A 22,565-nucleotide genomic window follows, 5' to 3' on the forward strand; every position below is an offset into this window, starting at 1 on the left:
GAAAGGAGCAGGGAGTTCTGCTGGCTCAGGTGAGCGCTGTAGGAATGTGTGATGGACTTGCTGACCTCTTTGGTCACCTCTTTGGAAGCACAAACATGGAAGATGTGACCTGGGACCAGTCTGAGAATGGCTGTGATAGGGGAGGGTGGAGAGGGTAAGCTGCACAGAGAAGAAAAGGCTGATGCTAACTTGGTGAAGCTGCAGGAACCCAGCTGTGGGGCAGGGCTCTGACAAATGTATGGAGGGAGAGAACTGCCTGTGGGCTATGCAAAGGGGTCTGGGCTCTCAGAGGAGGGTGCTGTGGAGGCTGTCTTGGGGAGAGCACACTTTCCTGTGGGCTGAATGTACATGGTGTAGTGAGGCATCTAGGGAGATGCTCTGGGCAGGTTTTGCATGGTGCAGATGAGGGTGGTAGGTTTGAGCCTGAGCAGGGCTGCAGGTTTCTGTTCCAGATGGTCAGGGTGAGTTCACAGACACAGTCATTCCTGTTTCTGTTTACCAGCATGTGTCTGGTGATTTCCTAAGAGAAGATACAATCCTCTGTGCCTTCCCCTCGGTGTGAGCAAGACGTACGTAGTCACAGCTCTGTGAAGGTAAGTCCTTTTTCCTCTGGTGGGAGCCAAAGTGATGTCTTCCTATTACACCCTTCGTGCAGAACGGGCTCAGACTTGATGTATGTTGGGGAAAACAAGAGGCTGAGCCCAATGTTAGTGGCCACGAAGAGACAACTGGCAATGGCAGAAGGGAGGCGGGAGGGCTGGGTGCTGGGGTCTCTGTGGGTGGCACTCAGCATTCCCCAGACAGAAAGCAACGCGCTCTCCCTCCTCTGTGCAGCATCCTGTGGCAGCTCACAGGCTGCCAGCTGAGGGGCTTTGTTGTTTTTCAACCTGCTGCTTTGCTGACTAACACCTCCGCTTTCTGCGTGGCTCATTCATATTTTACCCCATTTCCTGAGCTTTGAGGTGGTTTCTTCTATTGCTTTCCCTTCCAGTAGAACACTGTTACTCATGTCTCAGCTGTTCTGCCATTTTTTACTCATTACTTATCGTAATGTATGATTATCTTCCTCCTAAATGTCACCAGCCAGTAAAGGTGCCTTTGACCCTACAGTTATACCAGGTCTGTATCTTTGATGATGCTGAGGATATTGTTTTAATTCCATTGTGGCAGGAAGAAAATACAGAGGTAGTACTGTTTGTGTGGGTTTTTTTTCCTTGCATCATGAACTTGATAACTGCAAGTGTCACTAATTGTCCATTCTAAAGGAAGGAATTGTCAGCTCTAGTTGTTATTTCCTCTGATTGTATGTGTTCTTGCTGATAAATACACACAGGTGTTGCCCACCTTCCGGTCATGGCAAAATGCTTTTGGGTCACCAATAACTTTAATAGAACCTCCCAAGCCTTCCCTGGTGTGCCTTTCATGCTTGCTTCTTGGTGAATATTGCCATTGCAGGTTGGGCTGAGATTACAGCTGGATGACAGTAGTTGCTTCTTATCTTCAATCAACAATTGAACTGCTTCAGGTCACCTTGGGAGCTGAATTCAGCTGCCCTGATGTGCCATGGAACCTCAGGTGTAGAGGAGTCAGTGCCCAGGCAGCACAGAGTATCTCTGGAGCTGTGTGCTCTTGGGGATGGTCACTGCATGCTGAGCCCACTGACTCGCTTTGTTTCATGCAGGAGAGGTATCTGTGTACTGTGCTCCAGGTGCCAACAAGTATCAGGGCTCCTAGAGATCCTGCATCGTGGCTCTTACCAGGCTGGATACGGTGGATGCAGTCCCTCTCGGTCACTGGGAGAGATGTGGTGGGTCACACTGTGCTGGGTTTCCCGGGATGGAAGCGCTAGGAGTATGTTAAGCGTTTGCTCTGGAGGGACAAGACTATTTGTTGCTCTTCACATTGCAGCACTTGCACAGTTTCCCGTGTGCATGCGCACACATGTATAGGCACAGTGCTAGATGACAGAAGAGAATCAATCATTAAGTTTCAACTCCTCTATGTGTGATGAGCTATTCCAGACTTCTGGCAGGTCCTTAATACTCCTCTTGGCTTTATGCTTCACCAGTAGCAAGCACCACAGAAGGGAAACTCTACACATCTGAATTCTGCCAGTCAGTGAAGGATAAACTTTCTCAAATTGAAATTACCTATCTTGGAAAAAGAAGTTCCAACTGCTACTGCTGCCCTTTCCTAGGGCTCATTACCTACCTTCAGTCCTATCTCTCTTTCCTCATCTCTATACAGTAAACCCCTCCATGCCTCTGACTCATCCTGGGAAAAACAGATGGTTTGGACCACTCAGGCCAGGGCAGGTGTATTGTACTTGGACTGACCAGCCATGACTTCCCCATAGCTATAAGGGAAATTACAGATATCTGAGGAGTCCTGAGGTCTGGGTAGGAGCTGGCCCCGACTGTCTGTGCCTGTGCTGCCCCAGGCTGGGTTGTGCTGTGCTGTGCCAAGTCTTCGCATCTCCTCTCGCAGTAGGGGCAGTGGGCTCAGCAGATCTCAGGGCTGAACATAGAGCCCACTCACCCTGCACCCAGCTGCTTTGTGCCCGCTTTGCTGCTGCAGTCTCCTTGAGTTATTCCAGCTCTTTGTTCTTTACCCTCCTACCACTATGCCACGCTGTTTGTGCCAAGTCGCCTCCATAGTGCGGCTCCTTTCCCTCCTGCCCAGGGACCCAAGGAGGATGCATTGCAGCCCCTTTGAAGGTATGCGGAGGTGAGCTGACCTACGCTCCCTCCGTGTCAGCCTTGCAATCCGCAGAGCCCCAGCCCAGACACAGGCTGCAGGCAGGAGATCAGGGTAGGGGTGAGCCCTTCTGCCTGTGCAGGAGCCAGACCACCTCCCTGCCTGCGGTCTGAGGGTTGGTGCTGTTGCCCTGGCCCCAGGGGCCGTTCCCCAGGGGACAGCTGGAAGCAGAGCACAGTGGTACTTGGCTGTCTCTGGTGTGATACACGCCCTACTATATATAGTTGGGCTTAACCATTGAGTGCCTTGACACTGATGCCTCCCCGCAGGCTCTAACTCCACCAGCCCCACTATGACCTTTTAGGTCTGAGGCTTGTGAATTTTTATCTGCTCTCCCACCTTTTTCTCACATAAGATTGAGAGAGCAGAGCAATACAGTAATAAATGTTGTGTGGGTGTTTGGACCCGAATTCATTGCCTCCTCTCTCACCACATCCTTCTATCGGCACAGTAATTCTGATACAGTGGTGACGTCAACCGCCATTTATCACTCTGTATTCCAATACACTACAGCCCTTGGTCGTGCACAAGTAGGCTTTGCTCTTATTCAGTGCTGATGAGATCCACCTGCTTTCCAGCTCCTGCACATGCAGTGTCTGCAGTCACAGTAATGGTTTAGCCAGGCCATGGAAGTGTTGGAGCGCTGAAAAGGAAAGGTGAAAGGACGGGGCAAGGTAATGTCCATGTTTCCACCAATTTTCCCTGCTGCCAGTTTGCTACTGCCTGATATCCGTGACTTCACTGTAAATCTTTCCTATAGCTGATGTGGCCCTTGTGCCCCTGCTGTCACTGCTGTTGGCCTCTACTGGACAGCTAGAGAATCCCTCTGTCCCTCTGTTGCTTTAGCTTTGTGATTAGATGGCAGTGTACGCTGATAATTTTTTTTTCAAGAAGAAAGCTCGGGTTTGCATATAACCGGTGAACTGAGACTTCCACTGTTTTTTTGCTTGGGTGTAGCTATGACATTTATTTTCTCATGCTTGGAAATACCAGATTATTATTTTTTATTATTAAACTGAGTTCTTAATTAGGCTTTTTTTTCTGTGGAAGTTTTGTAAGTATACACATTTCCTGGAGACGCTTTACATTGTGAGCTAGACTGCATCCATCTTTGGCAGCTTATAGCACCACATTTCCAGATCTTTAACAAAAATAATCTCCGTAAATGTCTGTGGCTGTATTGGTCCTATTTCGTATTCTCTGGTATATTAAAACCTTGTAGCATCATTTACACGTGCACATCTATATGAATGGCTAATCAACTTTATTACTGTGCTCTCATACACTGTTCTTTAGGGTACTACAGAGTTTGCAGCAATATTGCTTAGCGCCTGTACAATGCTTGACGTTTTATAAGAATTAAGTAACTGTGTTTCAAGGCTGCATGAAGCTGTCTGAGACGTAGAAACTGAAACAAAACGGTAGAAAGGACTTTTCTAATGCCAGACAGGGAATAAGTTCCTGCTTCTGGTTATTGCCCACTGCCATTCTTCTTTCTAAGTGAACAATCTCACAAGCAGGGTGCTGACAGATGGAAGCAAATGGGAAGGGTGTAACAAATGGAGGGATGTAGGAAAGGTACTTAATCATAGACTAAGATTGAAGTTTGCAGAGGGCCTGACTGGAGGAAGCTTCAGAACAGGGGCTGCTATACACCTCTGTGAAGCCATGAGGTCTTCCAGACGTCAAAGACCAAAGAGACGCTGCTTCAGAGCTGCATCTTTCCCAGATCTTCCACACACACATCCATGTCTTGTCATAACAACATGGAGCACAGCCAGGAGGTCAGACACACATAGCACTGACGCCTTCTATGGTGCTCTCAGAGGTAGCAGTCCTTCCCCACCATATTGAGTTAGGAGAACTGTGTAAGAAGTGAAGGAGATAAGTGTTGGACTTATCTGTGGGCACTGGCACAAGTAAGAGATGGGACAGGGGAGTCCCAAGTGAGGAATTATTGTCTCTTTGCTTCACCTGTGCTAGCAGATCCTACTGCTCTTGTCCTATTTTCGCTATTGTGCTCTTATTCAGGAAGCTTCCTTCTAGATTACAACCTTGTATGTTAACCTCTCTCCAGCGTGTAATGGCAGCCTCTGATATTTCCATGAGATCTTCCCAATGAGCTACTTGGGCTTGTTGCTTTGACTTTTTCCTATTCATTCCTCTCTGTCCCATTGGATTGACTGTACTCTTCTATGAACAGAGGAAGGAAAATAGGGAAGACGCTTTAAAGAAACCACATTCCAGGGGCTAAAAGCAGCAAAGACTTCCCTTGCTTTGCTCTAGCCATTTAGGCAGGAATGGGTGTAAAATGAGGGAGCTACAGAAATATCAGGAACATGACACGCTGAGGGTGCTGCCAGCTGGATTCTGAGACAAGCAGTGGGTCTGCAGAGCTCTCTGAGGGCCCAACCCTTCCTTCCTCTGCTGAAGAAGAGGCAGCGAGTTGCCTATCTTGGCCAAACACAGTAGCCGAAGCTGTGAAGTGTGACAGTCACAAAGCAAAGCGATGCAGGGCACAGTACGAGATGGCACTAGTCCCTTCTGCCATCCAGAGCCTGTGCTGGGTTACAGTCCATGGCAGGGCATGATGGACTGAGGAAGAACAGCAGCAGCCCTGTGTGCTCTCCCAGGGTGGGAACAGGCCCTTTTGGGCAGGTTGTTGGCATCCTAAGATGGGGAACCCTGAATATTCTGAGCCTGGCAATAATAGGTTCTAGGTATTTCGTGGGGAGAAGGATGATTTAAAAAGGCAGTGGAGCATGTATCATGTCTCTAGGGCTAGGGACATGTAGGGCCCAGTGGTCGGTTCATTTGGCACAGCTCTTCTGTTAAATGTGCTGCAAGGAACAAGGCCCTTGATGCTAGGATGTTGTGAGCAGATGCTGCATCAGGAGACTGCCCATCTTGAGGGTGTCTTGTCATGGTGCAGACAGCCTTAGCATGAAATCGGGTGAGTGGGTTTCAGATGGTGGGATAACAGGGTGCCTTCCTCAAAGGAATGACGAATTGGAGAAGAGCAGTGGAAGGACGCGTGGGAGCACGAGGTGGGTTTAGGCAGTGGGCTGTGCCTTAGTAATCAGGGACTGCACCACCAGAAGTCGTGGTAACAGCAATAGTTATTATACAGAGAAAACTCGGAGAACTGGGACCAGAGGGGTCAAGAAAGGATATTTCCCCACACTCCAGCCCTTCTTTCTGCATTTCCTTGAGGAAAGAGATATTATTTTTTTCTGTCCCGCCACTGGCAGCAGGCGAGGGAGATCAGCAGGGCACCTGGGGCTCCTCGCTGAGCTGGAGCATGTGCTTCATCTGCAGGGTATGTTGGCAGGAAAGGAGGGGCAGCAGCAGGCTGGCGGCTCCCACCACAGGGCTGAGGTGCTGCAGCCGGGAGGTGTTTGTGGCCCCTCCTGGGTGAGCCTTGCTGATCTCATCTGGACACTCTGCTGCCTTGAGAGCAAGTCTCTGAGCTCACGTGGGGCTGCAGGGGCTTTTTGGTGGCTGCTAAATTTATTTTGCTTTCGTTATTTGAGTAAACCTGGGAAATTTTTAAACACCACAAATGTTCCCCAAGTGGGAGAGGCCTCGCTGCTGAGTGACTGTCTGGGTGTTTGCTGCTGGTGGGGGAGGTACAGACACACCAGGACCTGGGTCCTGCACCTGGGTTGGGGCAACTGCCAGTATCAGTACGGTCTGGGTAATGAAGGGACAGAGAGTAGACCTGCTGAGAAGGACTTTGGGGTACTGGTGGATGAAAAATTGGACATGAGCCTCCAATGTGTGCTTGCAGCCCAGAAAGCCAACTGTATCCGGGGCTGCATCGAAAGCAGTGTGGCTAGCAGGTCGAGGGATGTGATTCTGCCCCTTTGCTTCACTCTGGGGAGACCCCCCCCTGCAGTGCTGCCTCCAGCTCTGGGGCCCTCTGCACAAGAAGGCCATGGACCTGTTGGAGCCGGTCCAGAGGAGGCCATGGAGATGATTCAAGGGCTGGAGCACCTCTGCTGTGAGGACAGGATGAGAGAGTTGGGGCTGTTCGGCCTGGAGAAGAGAAGGCTCCGGGGAGGCCATATTATGGCCTTTCAGTACTTAAAGAGGGCTTATAAGAAAGATGGAGACAGACTTTTTGGTAGGGCCTGTGGCAATAGGACAAGGGGTGATGGTTTTAAACTAAAAGAGGGTAGATTCAGACTAGACATAAGGAAGAATTTTTTTACAATGAGGTGGTGAAACACTGGCCCAGGTTTCCCAGAGAGGTGGTAGATGCCCCATCCCTGGAAGTGTTTGAGGTCAGGTTGGAGGGGCTTTGAGCAACCTGATCTAGTTGAAGATGTCCCTGCTCATTGCAGGGGACTAGATGAGCTTTAAAGGTCCCTTCCAACCCAAACAATTCTATAGACCTGCACCAGGCCCTGCCAGGAGCTCTGGGTATCTCTTGGTGGCTGCACTTCTCACCCAGCCTTCGTCCATATCACTTTTAGAGGTGTCTCTGTGCAACCTCATGCAGGGGTTTTGCAGAGCTCTGGGTCTCTGCAGAGTCACTCTTGTGTGTCTGACAGTGTCACTGACAGTCTTACTGCTCTGTGGCATGGCACATGGGCTCTTCCTGCCATCTGTGCATCCTTGCAACTTGCTGCCGACAGAAGTATGTCCCAAAAATAATACAGGTTGCTTCTCCGAAGTCTTGTCCCCAGGCAGCCTAGCCCATTTCAGAATAGCTGGGGAAAACAGTGCTGAAATCTGTATCAGGTATCAACAGTGAATATTCTGCAGAGAGAACATTTTAAGTCTTTCTGGGCACATCTGCGTGTTTCTGTAAATGTTAAATACTGTGAAAACACAGCCTGAAAGTGTTATGTGGCTTGAGGGCCTGGTCTTGGAGCAGGGGCTGTGAGCTGAGCAGGCATTTGTATGTGATGCTGTTTCCTCGTATTGTTGTAAACATCCTGCTTTCCTCTTCTCTGAAGACTTTCCTGTAGGTTCTCTTCACCAAACTGTATAAGGACAGCCTTCCCCTGAACTGAGTGCTTCTCAGTGCTTTTCTTCTATGCCACACGGGGGACTAGTTGTTTGGGGTTTTTTTGTCTCATCTGCCTTCCTGGAGTCCCTTAACTAGATATTTCATGCCTATTTAACCATGGGTAGGCCAAATCAATGAGTTCTCACAAGACTTGCTCTTACAAACCCACAGTGACATTCAGACTCTACTTGACTAACTTACTGTACAGTTGTTTAAGCCACAGCAATGTCACTTCTCCTAGTTGCAAGACATTTCTAGTTGCAGGAAACCAATGAAGAAAAAAAATTGGTTAGTTCTTAACCAAGTGCCTTCCTGTTGCATGGATAGACTGAGGCTACAGTCACTCTGCTGCTCTCTCTGTGCACATGCTGCTGGCAGGGAGTGGAGATTTCACTGGCCTGGTTTATGGCCAGTTGGCAGGACTGTTGGTCACCTGTCCCCTTTGCCCATGGAGTAGATGCAAACAGGAGAGCTGAGATGACTTGCCTAATTCAGGCACTTTACTTTTAGGCATTTAAAAGAAAGCAAGATTAATTCCACCTCAACCTTCAGCATATGGCTGAGCTGAACTTTTAATTGGTTGTTTGGGTTTTTTTAAAGTCAGTTTGTTAGGTTTTGTTTTTGTTTTTTTTTTTTTCCAGGACATCCAGTCAGAACCGACATGAAGAACAAACTGTGGCTCCAGAGTATTTCCTTCTTTCTTTTATTGCAGTACAGTAAGTTCCCAGATATCTCTTCCGGGCTGTACACCCACAGGATTTATCTTGGTGGCTGTTGGTGCAGGCTCTGCCAAGATGTGCATGGCACAGGGTTGCCATGGGACAGGAAGCGCAAGACAGGGTACCACAGGGAGAGGGTTCCATGGGATAATGAGTTATGGAAGAGGCTCTGTGGGCAGTGGAGGACAGACACAAGAAGGTGCAGAGCTCAGCCAGACTGCATACCTCTCCAGGGAGCAGCACCGGTGGAGAGAGCTTGCCATAGGAAAGGTTCTAGTGGCCAAGACCAGGATATCTCCAGGGCTCATGGCCACTGTTGGCAGGTTGGCCAGGGCCAGTGGAGTGAATATCTCATGGTCCTGAGCAAAGGGGGCTCAGGACTGCGCCGTGCAGACTGTCGCTCCCCCTTTCTTGCTGGTTCCTCCTCACCATGCCAGCTTTAGCTGACTCAGAGCTGACTTTCTGAACAGGTCAGCTGGACAGAAAAAGGCAGCAACAACAGTGTCTGCAGGGAACAGGTGCAAATTTAGCATTTTACACGCTGCTTCTAGGCAGAGCGTTGGACCTGCTCCAAACCTAAATTAGCAGAAAAGATTAATTCAGAGTTATACCTTCCTGCCATAGAGTACCACTGGGATGCCTGGTCTGAATTTTGTGTAACACAAGCCAGGGAATTACCCTGTACTAATTTCAGTTTGGACCCAACTAGATCTTACTGTTAAAAGTATTTGATTTTTGTTTCTGAAGCTGCCAAAGATGGACAAGTCATCCTAGACCTAACTGGGTTTAGGATGCTTAATTATTCCCTTCCCAGTAAAAAGCTGTCCTCTTCCTAATTTTGTTAACAGATTCTTGCCCAAAGATACACTTGCAGCTTACCAGCTACCTAGGAATAGTAGTCCATTTGACTGATTAACATAATAGCATAGAAGAATGATAATGAGCAATGCTTATTAGCTTATTAATACTTGCTGACGACTCTGAAAGAAAGCAAGGGTTTTATAACCCCATTTTTGTAGGAGAATAAGAATGTTGTTCAGGACTCTGTAACAAACAGTGCTTGTACCAGGGCCCTTGGAAGAGCCTACTGAGGGCTCAAAATGAAAAGTTAAAATTTAATGAAAATTGTAGAACAAAATTCTGAAATCAGCGTGAAATGACAAAGTCAAAATGAAACAAAGTGACAACCACATAGTTTGAATCCCTTACCGTTTAATAAAGCATATGTATACCCTTGGGGCCAGTCTGTTGCAAGTATCCCCAAATTTCTGCCGTCCCCATCCTGACTTTTTGTGGGGAGGGGGTGTCTTGTATGCAAATCTGAGTACTGCCCAGAGCTCACGTAGGGAGAGCAGTGTGTGCTCTGATGCAACAGGACTAGGAAGGGACTTTTGTGATGAGTGAAGTTAGTGGGGGGAAAAAAGTTGGATTTTGCTTTCCTTTGAACTTACTCTGGCCTAGAACTAGGCTGCACCCTCCCCTGGACGTGCCTGCTGTGCACTGTGACGGTAAATGCAGAGACAACTTCTTTGTGAGGACTGTCATTTGACCTGGATGGCGGGACAAATGTTTCTGGTCCATCAATGCACACATTGCCTGCATTCCATGCTCACTGTTCTTTGCATAGAGCATTCTCTTTAACTGTAAAATGTGTTGAGCATATCACATAGGCCTGCTTTTATCTTGTGCAAAATCTTCTGAACAAAAAGCATGTTTGACAAAGGGAAGGTAGGAAGCAGGGAGTGCAGTTTCTCTAGCCAGGCAAGCAGCAGAATGACAAACTCCCAACAAGGTTAGCATCAAAGGGCTTGGGTGCCTGATGGCTGTGAAGTAAGATGTTCCCATCAAGTTGGGGGCAGCCCTGATGGTAGCCTTGGGCTTAAGAATGGATGTAACAACCTTGAGATCTTCCCCTAGATGATGACAATTTTATTCCCATCAAAAAGGGGTGATTCTGTACACGTGAGAAATGAATAGTCGCTGTGGCAGGCGTGGTTTGCACCAGCATGGCATGCTGCATCTCCCACAGGCCTTTCCTCGCTGGTATTTCTAGTGTAATAAGATAAGATAAGTTTGAAAACTCAGTCACAGTTTGGGCGTTTCCTGGTATTTTGGCACGCCATTTGCTGCAACAGCATTTTTAATAGATTTTTGTTTGATACTTATCTTGCTGTCAATTACTTGCCTCCCTGTAGAGATGAAACATGTTAGGCTCCAAGGCTTGGAGACTTTTGGGGGGCTGGCACAGAGTGATCTGCTCCCTTCAGTGGGAGCCCTGAGGACTGTGTATGTTGATACAAAGTTCTGCTTGCTTCATCATGACAGTTGATATTGTGTTTTCTCTTTCCAAACCTACAGCTACATGTCATGAAAACCTCACTTGTTTTGTGGACTATGTAGAGACCCTGTCCTGTATCCTGAGAAACGACTTTGGTGCCAGTTCATACAACCTCACTGCAACATGGTACGTCTCAGTAGGATGAGCAAAGCGTGGTCAGCAGGAACTTCCAACATGGCCATAGCACAGTGGTGTCCTTCTGTCCTCTTTGTTAGGTAGAATTCTTGTTCTTGCTGCCATGCTGGTTTTTATTTGGTTCCTCACACTCCAGTTATCAACTGGCTTCTCCCCTAGCAAAGGATTCCTGTGCCCACTGACTGCTCCACTGACTCTGGCTTCCTTGGCGTTGTTTTCTCTCCTGCCCTGGCAATACCTTGCCGTTTAGCAATGCCATTGTTATCATTGCCATCGTTATCAATGGGCTTGTGTGTGCTGGCAGGGCTCACGCAGCTTGTCCAAGCCCTGTATGGCTGCTGTGCTGCCCCAGCAAGGAAGTGTATGCAGCCCTGGGCAGTGCAGCCTTGTTGAGTGCTTTTCCTTTCCACAAACACTTTGGCATCGTTTTCCTGCTTCTCTCAAAGATGTTAAGCTGAGCAAACAGCACACACACACACACACACAAAAAATCTGTCAAAGTTCAAAGATAAATTTTTGTTTTAACATGTTGCTTCTTTTTTTGTTTGTTTTTTCCCTTATTAATTTCTATGCCTGGAGGTTCAGCAACAGATTAGTCCAACTGCAGCATGTGGTAGATGTGGACTTGTTTGTTTGTTTTTGTGGTTTTAGGGTTCCTGACCAAGAATCAGAAAATACTGTGGCTGCCTGCCATCTCCTGCAGTTCTCCAGGAACACCAGTCACACACAGTACATGTGCACAGTGGACATGACACTTCTCCTGGCAGATCTCAAAGTCCAGGTGGACGTTACAGAGATAACTGAAAGGAAGCACGTGATTTCCAAAGACTTTTATATGGCAGAGAACAGTAAGTACAAAAATGGTAGATTTGATAAATACTGTCTGTCTATCTGCTCGGATAGTCTGGGCAAGGAGTGAGCATGGCAGCCAGTGATGGGGGGCTATGTTTGGTGTGCACTCACTTACACAGAGACTGTGCTCTAATTATCACTATTGTAAACTACAGAAACATTTATGCTTGAGGCTGAGCTTAGAGCTAGTTTGGCCCTAGCCTTTTCATGGGGAAATTCCTTTACCTTTTCATGGGGAAATTCCTTTTCCCCCTGAAGCAGTGGGAGATAAATTTCCACCTTAGACCAGTCTCATACCTATCCTATGCAAGTGTTTGTTCTTAGCTAGAATCTAAAGGGCAGGAGGAATTGCTCTAATTGCAAATGCCACAAGAGTCTCAGGAAGCTCTTGCAGTGGACATCTGAACCCACATGACATTATTGTGGATGGCACAAGGTGTCCAAGACACAATGGAGGTGGCCCTTCCCCTTTCTGGGGCAATTCCTAACCATTTCTTCTGCATGCCAGGAAGACTGAGTGCAATCATATAGCTGACTTGGTGGAATGCTGGTGTATTCTGAGTTGTGCAGCATACTGTGAAGAAAAGAGGTGGTTGGCCAGGCAGAGATGTACCATGCGGGCATATGGAAAAGGATTTTTCTACTTGGATTCTTCTGAAATTAAACTTTATATGAGAAGTGTAATCCTTCTAACAAATGCCATAACATTTCAGGAAAGCCCCTTGCGCCCACTGACAGACTATAAACTGGGTGGTGGCGCTTTGCGTGTCTCCTAAACGTCCCCGTACAGAGGCATCGTAGCTCAGTGACAGACCCTGCAGACTAGTGCTAGAGTTTGTGCATTACTGCTTTTTGGTAGATGAAAACACCCTGCAGGGGATACGAAAGATTGTGTTTTAGGCACTTGCATGACACCCAGCATTTGCACTGGGTTTATGCAATGTCCACTAGCCTCCTTTTTTCCTGATGCCTCTGTTACATTGAGGGGTATTTCCCTAACTGTGCAAGTGCCCATGACTACACAGAGCCCTCCTATGTTATGAGAAGAACATGGTGCTCTACTCCTTACATCTCCCATGAGGTATTAGCCCCTTGTGCTATCTCCTCCTGCTCCTTAGGTGATAAGTAAGTTCAGAGACAGGCAGAAGGCATGTTCAGAAAAATGTGTGCCTGACTTAGCTATGCTGCTGAGGTGTGAGTTTCTGTGCATGGCTGAGGACCGCTCAGCCTGAGAGGCAGAAATGTTGGGGATGTTGTCCTGTGTAGGAGGGCCTACCTCTACCAGGGCAGTTTTTCTCTTTACTTGCTCTGCATTGCTGATGCCATGCTGAGGCACCTCTTGTCTGCGGTAATGTTACAAAGGGTAACACCATCCTGTTTTACAGTCAAACCACAGCCTCCGTTCAATCTGACCGCTGTGTTGTCAGAGGGTTACAATATTTCTTGGGAAACCATCTACCAGAACCCTGCTTTCTACTTTTTGAATGAGGAGCTGGAATATCAGCTGCGTTATAAGAGAAGGACTGACACCTGGGAGGTGAGTGAGACGTCAGTTTACCATCAAGTGGGATGCAACAGCAAAGAGGCTTGTATTAGAAATAGTGTGACCAGCAGAAGGAGGGAGGTGATTGTCCCCCTGTACTCAGCACTGGTGAGGCCACACCTTGAGTATTGTGTCCAGTTCTGGGCACCTCAATACGAGAGAGATATCGAGGTGCTGGAGCGAGTGCAGAGGAGGGCAACGAAGCTGGTGAAGGGCCTGGAGAATAAATCTTATGAGGAGCAGTTGAAGGAGCTGGGACTGTTTAGTTTGAGGAAGAGGAGGCTGAGGGGAGACCTCATCGCTCTCTACAACTACTTGAAAGGACATTGTAGAGAGGTTGGTGCTGGTCTCTTCTCACAGGTAATTAGCGACAGAACAAGAGGGAATGGGTTCGAGCTGCTGCGGCAGGGTAGGTTTAGGCTGGACATTAGGAAAAAACTCTTCACAGAAAGAGTGGTCAGACACTGGAATAGGCTGCCCGGGGAGGTGGCGGAGTGGTGGTGTGTTTAAGACTCATTTAGATCTGTTAAGGAGGCCAGAACAACCAGGACAGGAGTGCTGGTGTGAAAGAAGGGTTTTCATGATTTAGAAATGGTGTCTCTTTGCTTGCCTGGACTGAAAACAGGCAAAACTGAAAAAAGAATCGAGAAGCAGAAGTTGTTTGAGAAGTACTAGATCCTGTGGAGAAGGCTAATGGTTTATTTGCTTTTCATGCTGCTCTGCATGGAAGGATCCCCTCAGGCCCCATGCAGCTACTGACCAGCCAGAGCACAGAATCATAGAATCTTCATGGTTGGAAAGGACCTTTGAGATCATCGAGTCCAACTATACACACACACACAAAAAACCCCTACAATCTCTGTCACTGCATGAAAGCAGAGATTACTTTGCAGGGCTCCTCGCTGTGCAGCAGTGAGGGTAAGGTGGAAGCAGTCACCCCAGCCCTGAGTGTTTGCTGTTTAATCCTTCACAGACTGAGAAGACTAAAGCTGTCCATGAAGATAAACGGACACTGGTAATCCTGCCATGGGAACTCCAGGCGAACACTGATTATGAGTTCCAAGTGAGAGCCAGACCCCGAGAAGACACTGGCTACCATGGATTTTGGAGTGAATGGAGTTCTCCGCTGATGTTGAAAACCAGCCCTGCCGGTACATACTTCCAGCTCTCCTTGTTGGTCCAATGTCAGAGAATGTTTCTAGAACTCTAATCAAATCTAATTACTAGACTATTTAGAACCTGTTCTAACGACAGGCGTGTTTAGCTTGCTTACTCAGCACACAAATCCCAGGCCTGGGCTGATATGTGCTGTCTGTATTGACCTTCTCACTGTGCCGCAAAGCCCACCTCATAGTGTGGCCCATGGGGTCTGGGGGGGTTGGCTGTAGCTTTGGTTGCCACAGCAGGAGTGCAGCCTCTAGTTTTCTTTCCAGTGTCAAACATCCAGGGTCCTGCTTGCAGCTTTCAGAAATGGCTGGAGATCTAGTAGAGGTGCCTCCACTACTGGGGCTTATTGCCTTCAGCTGAGGGGAGAGTCTTTATTCAAATGGAGCAGGGCTTGTTGACCTTGGTGGAAATGCAAGGTGAGCCTGAATGACCCTGTCCCTTTCTCCAGCAGTGACGCAGACAGCAGGCATGGGATGGCTGCTACTGTGTGGTGCTGTCGTGGCAATTGCTGCCTCAATCACAACCTTTCTGGCGAAACAGCGGAGGTAAGAATGCTTCAGGAGGCTGGAGTAAATGCTCCAGGAAACTCCCATCTGAGCACAAAGGAAAAACCTCTTTACCCTGAGGGTGGCAGAGCCCTGGTACAGGCTGCCCAGAGAGGTGGTGGAGTCTCCGTCTCTGGAGACATTCCAAACCTGCCTGGATGCGTTCCTGTGCCACCTGCTCTGGGTGACCCTGCTCTGGCAGGGGGTTGGACTAGATGATCTCCAGAGGTCCCTTCCAGCCCCTACAATTCTGTGATTCCTATTCTGTCTTCTTAAAGATGGGGTGTTCACATGCAGCCTTCTTTGCACCTTGTATAGCCATGCACAGACACAGCTATGGGCCTGTGAGGGCCAGCAAAGTATGGTCTCCAGCTGGTGTACTACCAAGAGCGCCTTGCTTTTCTCTGGGGCTGTGCTGCCATGGAGCTGGCTGGAACAAGACAATGGCACATGGGGACTGAGCAGGGGCCACCCAGCCTCCTGGGCTGTTCTCCTGGTCCTGTCTGTGCTCTGCAGTTGCCAGATGAGAGACCCTTTCCAAAGCTGACGCAGGCCCCTCAACACTGTTGTGTGCGCAAGTCCTGAGGGCTGGGGCCCCACCTCCTGTGAGGCTCACTAGAAAGGCCATTAGGTGGCTCTCACAGCACAAGACATCCTTGGATCCTCAGCCACTTGCTAATTTGTGAGGCCAGTGAGGCTGGGCAGGTGATTTCAGCTGCTTGAATTGGATCCAGAGATGCCTTGCTTTGCATTTGTAATGTGTGCTTAACCCCAAAGCCTTTCTCTTTTCTTTTCCAGCTTGTGGAAGAAGGTGGCTTGCATCCCAGACCCCGCTCCCTTTTTCAAACCTCTTTACCTGGTGCATAATGGAGATTTCAAGGTATAAATGGGCTACACAAGCGCGTGGAGCACATGACAAAGTTAAACTAAAAGGCCTGTCATGCTATCCTGGGCAAGGGATTCTCATTAGGGCGGTGGGAGGGGGAATCTATATCAAGGGAATGGCAAACGGCTCCAGATATAAGGACCAAACCTTTCCAGTGTCTATTCTGTGCCACGAAGGCCTTTATCTGTGCTGCTTATTGCCTGTAGGTGCTGTCTCAGTAGGTAAGCTGAGCTCATGTGTGACCTGTGAAGCCTGGGAACCTGAAGGGAGAGGACAAAGGGATACTAGGACAGTAACTGGGGTTTTTTCAGAGTCACTCATACAGACAATAGCTATGCATATCATCCTGGAAAGATGGCTACAGCTTTGGGGGCAAATAACTGCTGTGTGGTAGTGCAGTGCAGCTGTCTCCCTATGAAGGAAGTATCTTTGAGTAACTTTGTCCAGCCCTCCCAAACTCTCTTCTCATTTAACACCAGCCAAACTTGTTCATGTGACAAAATGGCTTGCAAAGACTGCAGAGTCTGCTGGAGTTCTCAGGATACAAAAATAAAAGAATGCTGAGCTTCTGTAAGTAATTATTATATTAAGCTGAAAAGCAACTCACAATGCCATTATCAAACTGTACAAGTGCTGGCATGCGAGCACAGACATCACTGCCTCTTTCTGAACAAGTTCCTGTTGTTACAGCAGCACTGATCTGAGACACTTCAGTGTCTGCTTGTTGTTTCTGCTTTTTCTTAGACCCTCTGGGAGTGGGACACCAGCTGGGCCCTAATGATCTTCATGTACTTTCCCACTACTGCATGGCTGATATTTGCAATTAGGTGAAGCAAGGAGCCTTGGATGGGTGCCACTCAAGCTGAAGCCTGCAGTGACTGTCTCCCTTCCTTCCTGCCTTCCTCTTTCAGCTGTATTATGGCTTCCCATATCTGCACTAGAGGGGTACTTGCATCCTCTTGGGAGGCAGGTGGCACGTTCCTCGGGGAAAGGAACCAGGACCAGGTGGACTCAGTGTGGGAATTCTTGAGAGTCACGGGCTAGCGCTCACAGTGGAAGTGTGCCCGCATGCCAAGAGCCATGCTCTGCTTGGGGTGAAGCCATGGACTTCTCTGTTCTGTGGGAATTATATTCCTGCTAGTTTTCAGTTGGACTGTTCAGTGCTGCTGGGAAGGGAACGAGCCTCAGTTGCTAAAGCTGAGTTACTTCGTGATAAATTTGCAGATTAAAGCAGCAGTTGCCCACACAGCCACAGCACAAGATGCACAGGCAGGGGTGTCAAGAGGATGTGGTGACATCACTAATATGTGAACAGACTCGTCATTTTTGGCTGGCAAGAAAACAATTGATGTAGGGCTCGTTCAACTGCATCCTGCCTGCATCAAAGCAAGTGGTTAGGTTATGTCTGTGAATAATGATCAGCAAATTACACTAGTAGTGCTCTGCAGACAACAGTCCCCGATTGGGTAGGAAGCAGTGAAAATGTCAGAGGAAAACTTAAGGCATAAAACGAGAAGGGAAAGCAGAGGAACACTGTTTTCTCTTGTGTGTACGTGGGCCCTTAGATTCATGTTGGGCGGGAATTTGCAAAGAACTGTCAAGAAGGAACAAGAAATATTCTGCCTACTCAATTCTCAGAAAGGGATTTCCTGCTGTTTCTTTAAATAGCCTTTCGCACCTTAGGTGCCCTCCTGTCCGTTACAGCTTTAATAATAAGCTTTTTGTAGCGTGGGTTAAAAATAAATTAAAATAGACTTGGTGCTTCCCATGTAATGAAGACTTTTTCCATGCTCTATGTCAGAGGGTAATAAGCTCTGTCTTGCTTTTCTCTTCCCAAATACTTTGCTCATGTCTGGTTATGCTGAGTGCAGTTTGGGACAAGAGGCTGATAGGATTAAGGCAGTCTGACAGCTGTGGCAACACTCAGCTCTCATGCAGCACTGTCAGAAGCCTTCACAGTGTTTATAAAGCTCACCACTGTTACCTATTTTAATGCAGCAGAAGGTGGTGCACTTAAAAGAGCCTCGACAGAGCTTAGCCATTGGGCAAGTATCAGATGGAGCAGCATCAAGTCTTGAGCCTGTGCTGTGCCCAGCCTCTGGACTGCAGAATCCTCTAGTAGGAGTTACTGGCATTCACTAGTGGCGCATGCCTGAAGTTTGCTGTGATCTGAGTGTCTGATTCAGTGACTTCAAAAAGAATAGAAACTTTTACTTTTTCGTAGATCAGAGAAACCCAGAGGTGCCTTTACTCCCAGATGTGACTGAATGCAAGGGGCTCATGATCTAGAGATAACAGATGGCACAGGGCAGAATGTAATGCTAATGGTGATTCAGAAGGGCAAAATTCAATGTGTGGCACTCCCTAATCATCTGAGTAACTGTTATCTACAGCAGGTGGTGGCTGTGGCTCTTTGAGGTGCCCATCCACTGCCTAGCCCTACTTCCTTCTTGTTGCTGTGAGAGAAAAGGCTGGTCTGGGGCATGGCTGCATACAGAAGATTAGGAGAAGCCTTGCCCTGACCCCTTCCCAGGGAACTGAGGCGAGGGAAGTGACAGAGGAGGTCTATGTCTGTGTTGGGTGCAGATGCAGCACACAGGGAAAAGCTGACCATCCTTCCCAACAGAGGCAGGGGAGTCTTGGTGGCTTGCGCTGGGACCTCTGGCTGATGCGTGAAGGAATGCTGCTATGGGCAGTGGCATTCTTTGCAGCATAGAGGAAACTGCAAAGCCATGCAAACCTCTCAGAGCTCAATTACTTGAGTCAATTCTCCTGCATTCGCCTGTGTCTAGTAATAACAGGATCTCATACTCTGCTAATTTGGAGGCATCAGTGATTTTAGAGTTTGACTTTGCTTCTAAAAGCATAAGAGCTTTGGTCATTTCTGTGGAACCTCAAACCTGATGATACTAATCTCTCTCTCTCTTCCCCCTGTCTCCCTGTATGTCCTCTTATGTAGAAGTGGGTTGGTGCATCCCATACGAAAATTACCTTCGATTTCTTTGAATGGGGAATAGTCCTTCCAGAAGTCCTAGAAGTTTACGCCAAGCGTCCTTCCAACAGCACTTCACAGGAGGAGTTGCGTGAGCTGAGAAAAGATGTGCCTTGCAAGCCCTGTGTGTCTTGCCTGACTGCCCCAGGTCAGGACAGCCAGTCCCTGCTGTCTAGTGTGAACAGTAGCAGTGGGACTCAGGACCAGTCATACGGGCATTTGTCCATTGATACCGTGACTGTGGCTGATGAATTTACACCTTGTAACTGCCAGTGCAACTGTAACCGTGTGTACAGGGGACACGAGCATACCAGCAAGGAAGACAGTAGTGCTGGAGAAACTGGTTACCCCAAGGTTAACGTTGATGATGAAGACAGAAAGATATCTAGTGACTTGCATCTGGCTGACCTAAGCACACAAGACAAAATACTTGCTTCAGGCTCCGTGTCCACAGACCATCTGAGGAGTACAAGTGTCCTAGCCCACCAGCAAGTAGAAAGGACTTTGGAAGGAGGGATGGGGAGCATCCTAGAAGCCCTTTGCTTGCAGCCTAATCAGTGGGATTTGGGAAATCCGGGTTCTCTACCTTCTCCTGACGGTGAAAGTGTTTCCTACAGTGAAGGCTCTTGTGACTTCTTCCCTCACATTGCAAGGCCTGGTGACAGTTACCCTATGATCTGTGTAGATTTGGACACTATTGACAGTGGCTTTGTGGACTCGGACTGTGGGAGTCCAGTTGACTGTGAATTTGAGCAAAACAGTCAGACCAACTGCGGGTCTGAGGGGGAGGACTTTCCACGGAGCTACGTCAAGCAGTGGGTCTCCTGTCACTCTGACAGCCCTGTCAACGGGACACAGACCAACTAAGGACTTGATGCTGCCTTGCAGAGGGCAGGGCCCTTTCCGTACTGTGCCAGGAGCAAAGTGTTAGCAAAATTCAGAAAAGAAACAAAGTTTACTTTGTGTAAGCTCTATTGCACATATGGACTGCTAGGTCTGTAGAAATATATGTCTATTTCTATTGCCACTTATCCTGTTAATGTCTGAAACTTGACATGATTTGATTTTTTTCCTTTAGAATCCTAGGTGAAACCGCCTTACAATGGCAGAAAAAGCAACCGTACCTTGAAAATTACCCTTTAGCTTATGTAGATGTGCAAATTTTTTTTCACAGTAACCTTATAAAGACTACAAAACTTTAAATTATTTTCCCTGGTATCCTCACATGATTTGAGAGTTTGTATGTATGCGGAATCTTAGAAGCATAGCTCATGGCTATTACTCATTACATTACATTACAGCTCCTCTACCCTTTCCATTACATTACATTACATTCCTCATTACATTACATTACAGCTCATTACATTACATTACATTACATTACATTCCTCATTACATTACATTACAGCTCATTACATTAAAGCTCCTCTACCCTTTCCAAACAACACAGGTGGTGTTATTTTTCCAATATCTTTGGCTCTTTAAACCCAGCTGTAATATTTTGTTAATTATGGAGGGTCTGAGCCCTGTCCATGGGGTATCATAAAAATCAGTTCTCACATAATCATCACAAACTGTGTGTCCAAGAGACCAAACACAGCTCAGGTTTCAGAAAGACTTTGCCTTTCCAGGAGGAGCCCTCAAAGGAAAAGTCTTCAAAACACATATAATTCCAGACCAGCTTTTGCTACCAGGACTTTCTACTGAATCAGCATCTCTCCCCGCATTTTCCAAGCATGTTAACTGAAACATTAAGCAGCTTTTAGAACTATGCAGAAATTTCAGAAATATTGTCCTACCTGGATGTGCCTGTAACTCCACCTTCTGCCTTGGACCTTGGTCTGCTGTAGTTAACAGGTCAGTAGCACAAAGTTTGAGCAATTTCTGCTAGCTAATAAAGCCAACCCTGAAACTTCTATTTGCACTGTAACTGTGACTATGTTTCCCTGTGACATCTCTGTATCTCTGTCTTGTTTAGGATAATTGTCTTTAAAAGTTACCGTAACGCTGATATTGAATGTGAAGACCTATATCTTATGTAGGCATAGTGATACTAAGTGCGGGGCTGCTTGGCTCCAGACCTTATACTGAGAGAACCTTTATGGTGAATGATGTGTTTCCAGTACAGTAATAATCTGTTGTTGCTGTGATACCAATAAACTTTCTTCCCTCTCCCCTGTCTTCCCACCAAGACCTTTAGCCAACCCCACAGCTTCCTAAACAAGAGGGAGTGCTGTAATGAAGATAAGCTGTTTCTTTCACAAGTGAGTGCTGGGAGACTACTTCTGTGCGTCCACATCCCTGGTTTGATTGTTCAGAACAGCCATGGTCTCTGCTGTGTTGATTTTGAATCTATGGGGCTTAGCTTTGCTCAGGTTATTACTCCCTCAATATACCCCTAGCTCAGGGGCTTCCTGGGCACTGCTCCAAGATACCAGGTTTTTTGGTTCCTTCCCTCCTTATGTTCCATTTTTCTTGTCACCTTCTGTGATACGTCATGGGAGGTATTGCCTTAGCCCGCTTATGCGTCCTCCCTGCTGTGCCGCAAGTACCAGTACCCTGTGTGCCCTCCACGAGGCAGCAGAGGATTGAGCCAACTCCTGCTTCCTTGTTGATGAGCTGAGCCTGCCCCATGCTGTTCTTCAAGATCTGCTTGTGTCCTCCTTATGCCTGTGTGAACGTGTACTGAGCAAAAGCTTTGCTGATGGTCTGTAACACGGTCTTCTGCAGCTTCATCTTGCAGACATTTGCACTTCAGGAACTACATTGTGGTAACTGGCCCCAGACTGCTTAAGGGAGGAGGGGAAACTTGCCTATCTTTCTAGGGCCCTTTTACATCTCAGTTCTGCATGTTCCTTGTTTCTGCTAGTATCATTGGCCCCAGAACTGCTGAAGGAGCTGATTCTGGTATTGTTACACTATCTAGCTGCACATCTGGTTGAAGGTGGTGGCTTGCTGCTGTGTTAGGCTAGAAGTTGCCTCTGGTCACCCTAGGAGGCAGACTTTATGGGCAGAGAAGAGCTTGCTTTGATATGTGGCATAAGGATATTGAAATAAAGGAGACTGTTCCCTTTGAAGCAAGCTGTAACAATTAGTTTTTGGCCAATGAGTTGCTGACACTGTGGATATGGAGGGGTTTGAGGTGGGGGCTTTTCCTGTGGCTCCTAGCAGAAAACTGCAAATGTCCCTGACCTAGCAACATCTAACTTGGAAAAACTGTGTTTCCCCAGGAAAGCTAGGGCCATCGGTAGCACCGCGAGTCCATGTTTTGTTGTTTTTTGGGAGGCCTCCCCTGCTCTCAAACAAGCTGTCTCTAAAAGGTCTCACTCCACCCTTCTAACCCGCAGTGGCAGATTCCTGAACGGCAGTGTGAAGCACAGGAAAGAGTTATGGTAATAGTGTGGTAACGGCATTTGATATTTAAGTGCTTAGCCAAGCAGGACTGCTTAAAAGAACAGAGTTTGCGATACGCTGCTCAAGCCCTTCGCTGTGGGGGAATCTGCTTAGCCACTCCTGCCATGCTCAGGCAACCAGGTGATCTAACTTCAGCTTACCTTGCAAAGGTGAGGTTAGTCGTGCACCAAGCAGTGGGATGAGGTAGTAAGATGTCCACC

The 22,565-nt window shown here is 47.7% G+C and overlaps 1 protein-coding gene across 2 annotated transcripts; it reads left to right on the forward strand.

Moving 5' to 3' along the window:
* Positions 1-543: 543 nt before the first annotated feature.
* Positions 544-20,221, forward strand: IL21R (interleukin 21 receptor). Of its 2 annotated transcripts, XM_054213292.1 has the most exons (10): positions 544-593; positions 3,336-3,431; positions 8,416-8,490; positions 10,852-10,957; positions 11,618-11,814; positions 13,204-13,355; positions 14,335-14,512; positions 14,977-15,073; positions 15,872-15,953; positions 18,919-20,221. In XM_054213292.1, the coding sequence occupies exons 3-10, from the start codon at positions 8,436-8,438 to the stop codon at positions 19,816-19,818; spliced, it is 1,767 nt and encodes a 588-aa protein (XP_054069267.1). In that variant the 5' UTR covers positions 544-593; positions 3,336-3,431; positions 8,416-8,435; the 3' UTR covers positions 19,819-20,221. The 2 variants fall into 2 exon arrangements, with proteins under 2 accessions (XP_054069267.1, XP_054069268.1); XM_054213293.1 differs by lacking the exon at positions 544-593 and having other exon boundaries at positions 3,288-3,431; positions 14,980-15,073.
* Positions 20,222-22,565: the final 2,344 nt, after the last annotated feature.

This window comes from Rissa tridactyla, chromosome 8 (genome assembly GCF_028500815.1).
Source record: "Rissa tridactyla isolate bRisTri1 chromosome 8, bRisTri1.patW.cur.20221130, whole genome shotgun sequence".
Taxonomy (NCBI): Eukaryota; Metazoa; Chordata; class Aves; order Charadriiformes; family Laridae; genus Rissa; species Rissa tridactyla.

Coding starts and splice junctions, on each gene's coding strand:
- IL21R (XM_054213292.1), top strand. CDS start 8,436: ATGAAGAACAAACTGTGGCTCCAGAGTATTTCCTTCTTTCTTTTATTG. Junction 10,958..11,617: donor TACAACCTCACTGCAACATG/GTACGTCTCAGT, acceptor TTGTGGTTTTAG/GGTTCCTGACCAAGAATCAG. Junction 15,954..18,918: donor TGCATAATGGAGATTTCAAG/GTATAAATGGGC, acceptor CCTCTTATGTAG/AAGTGGGTTGGTGCATCCCA.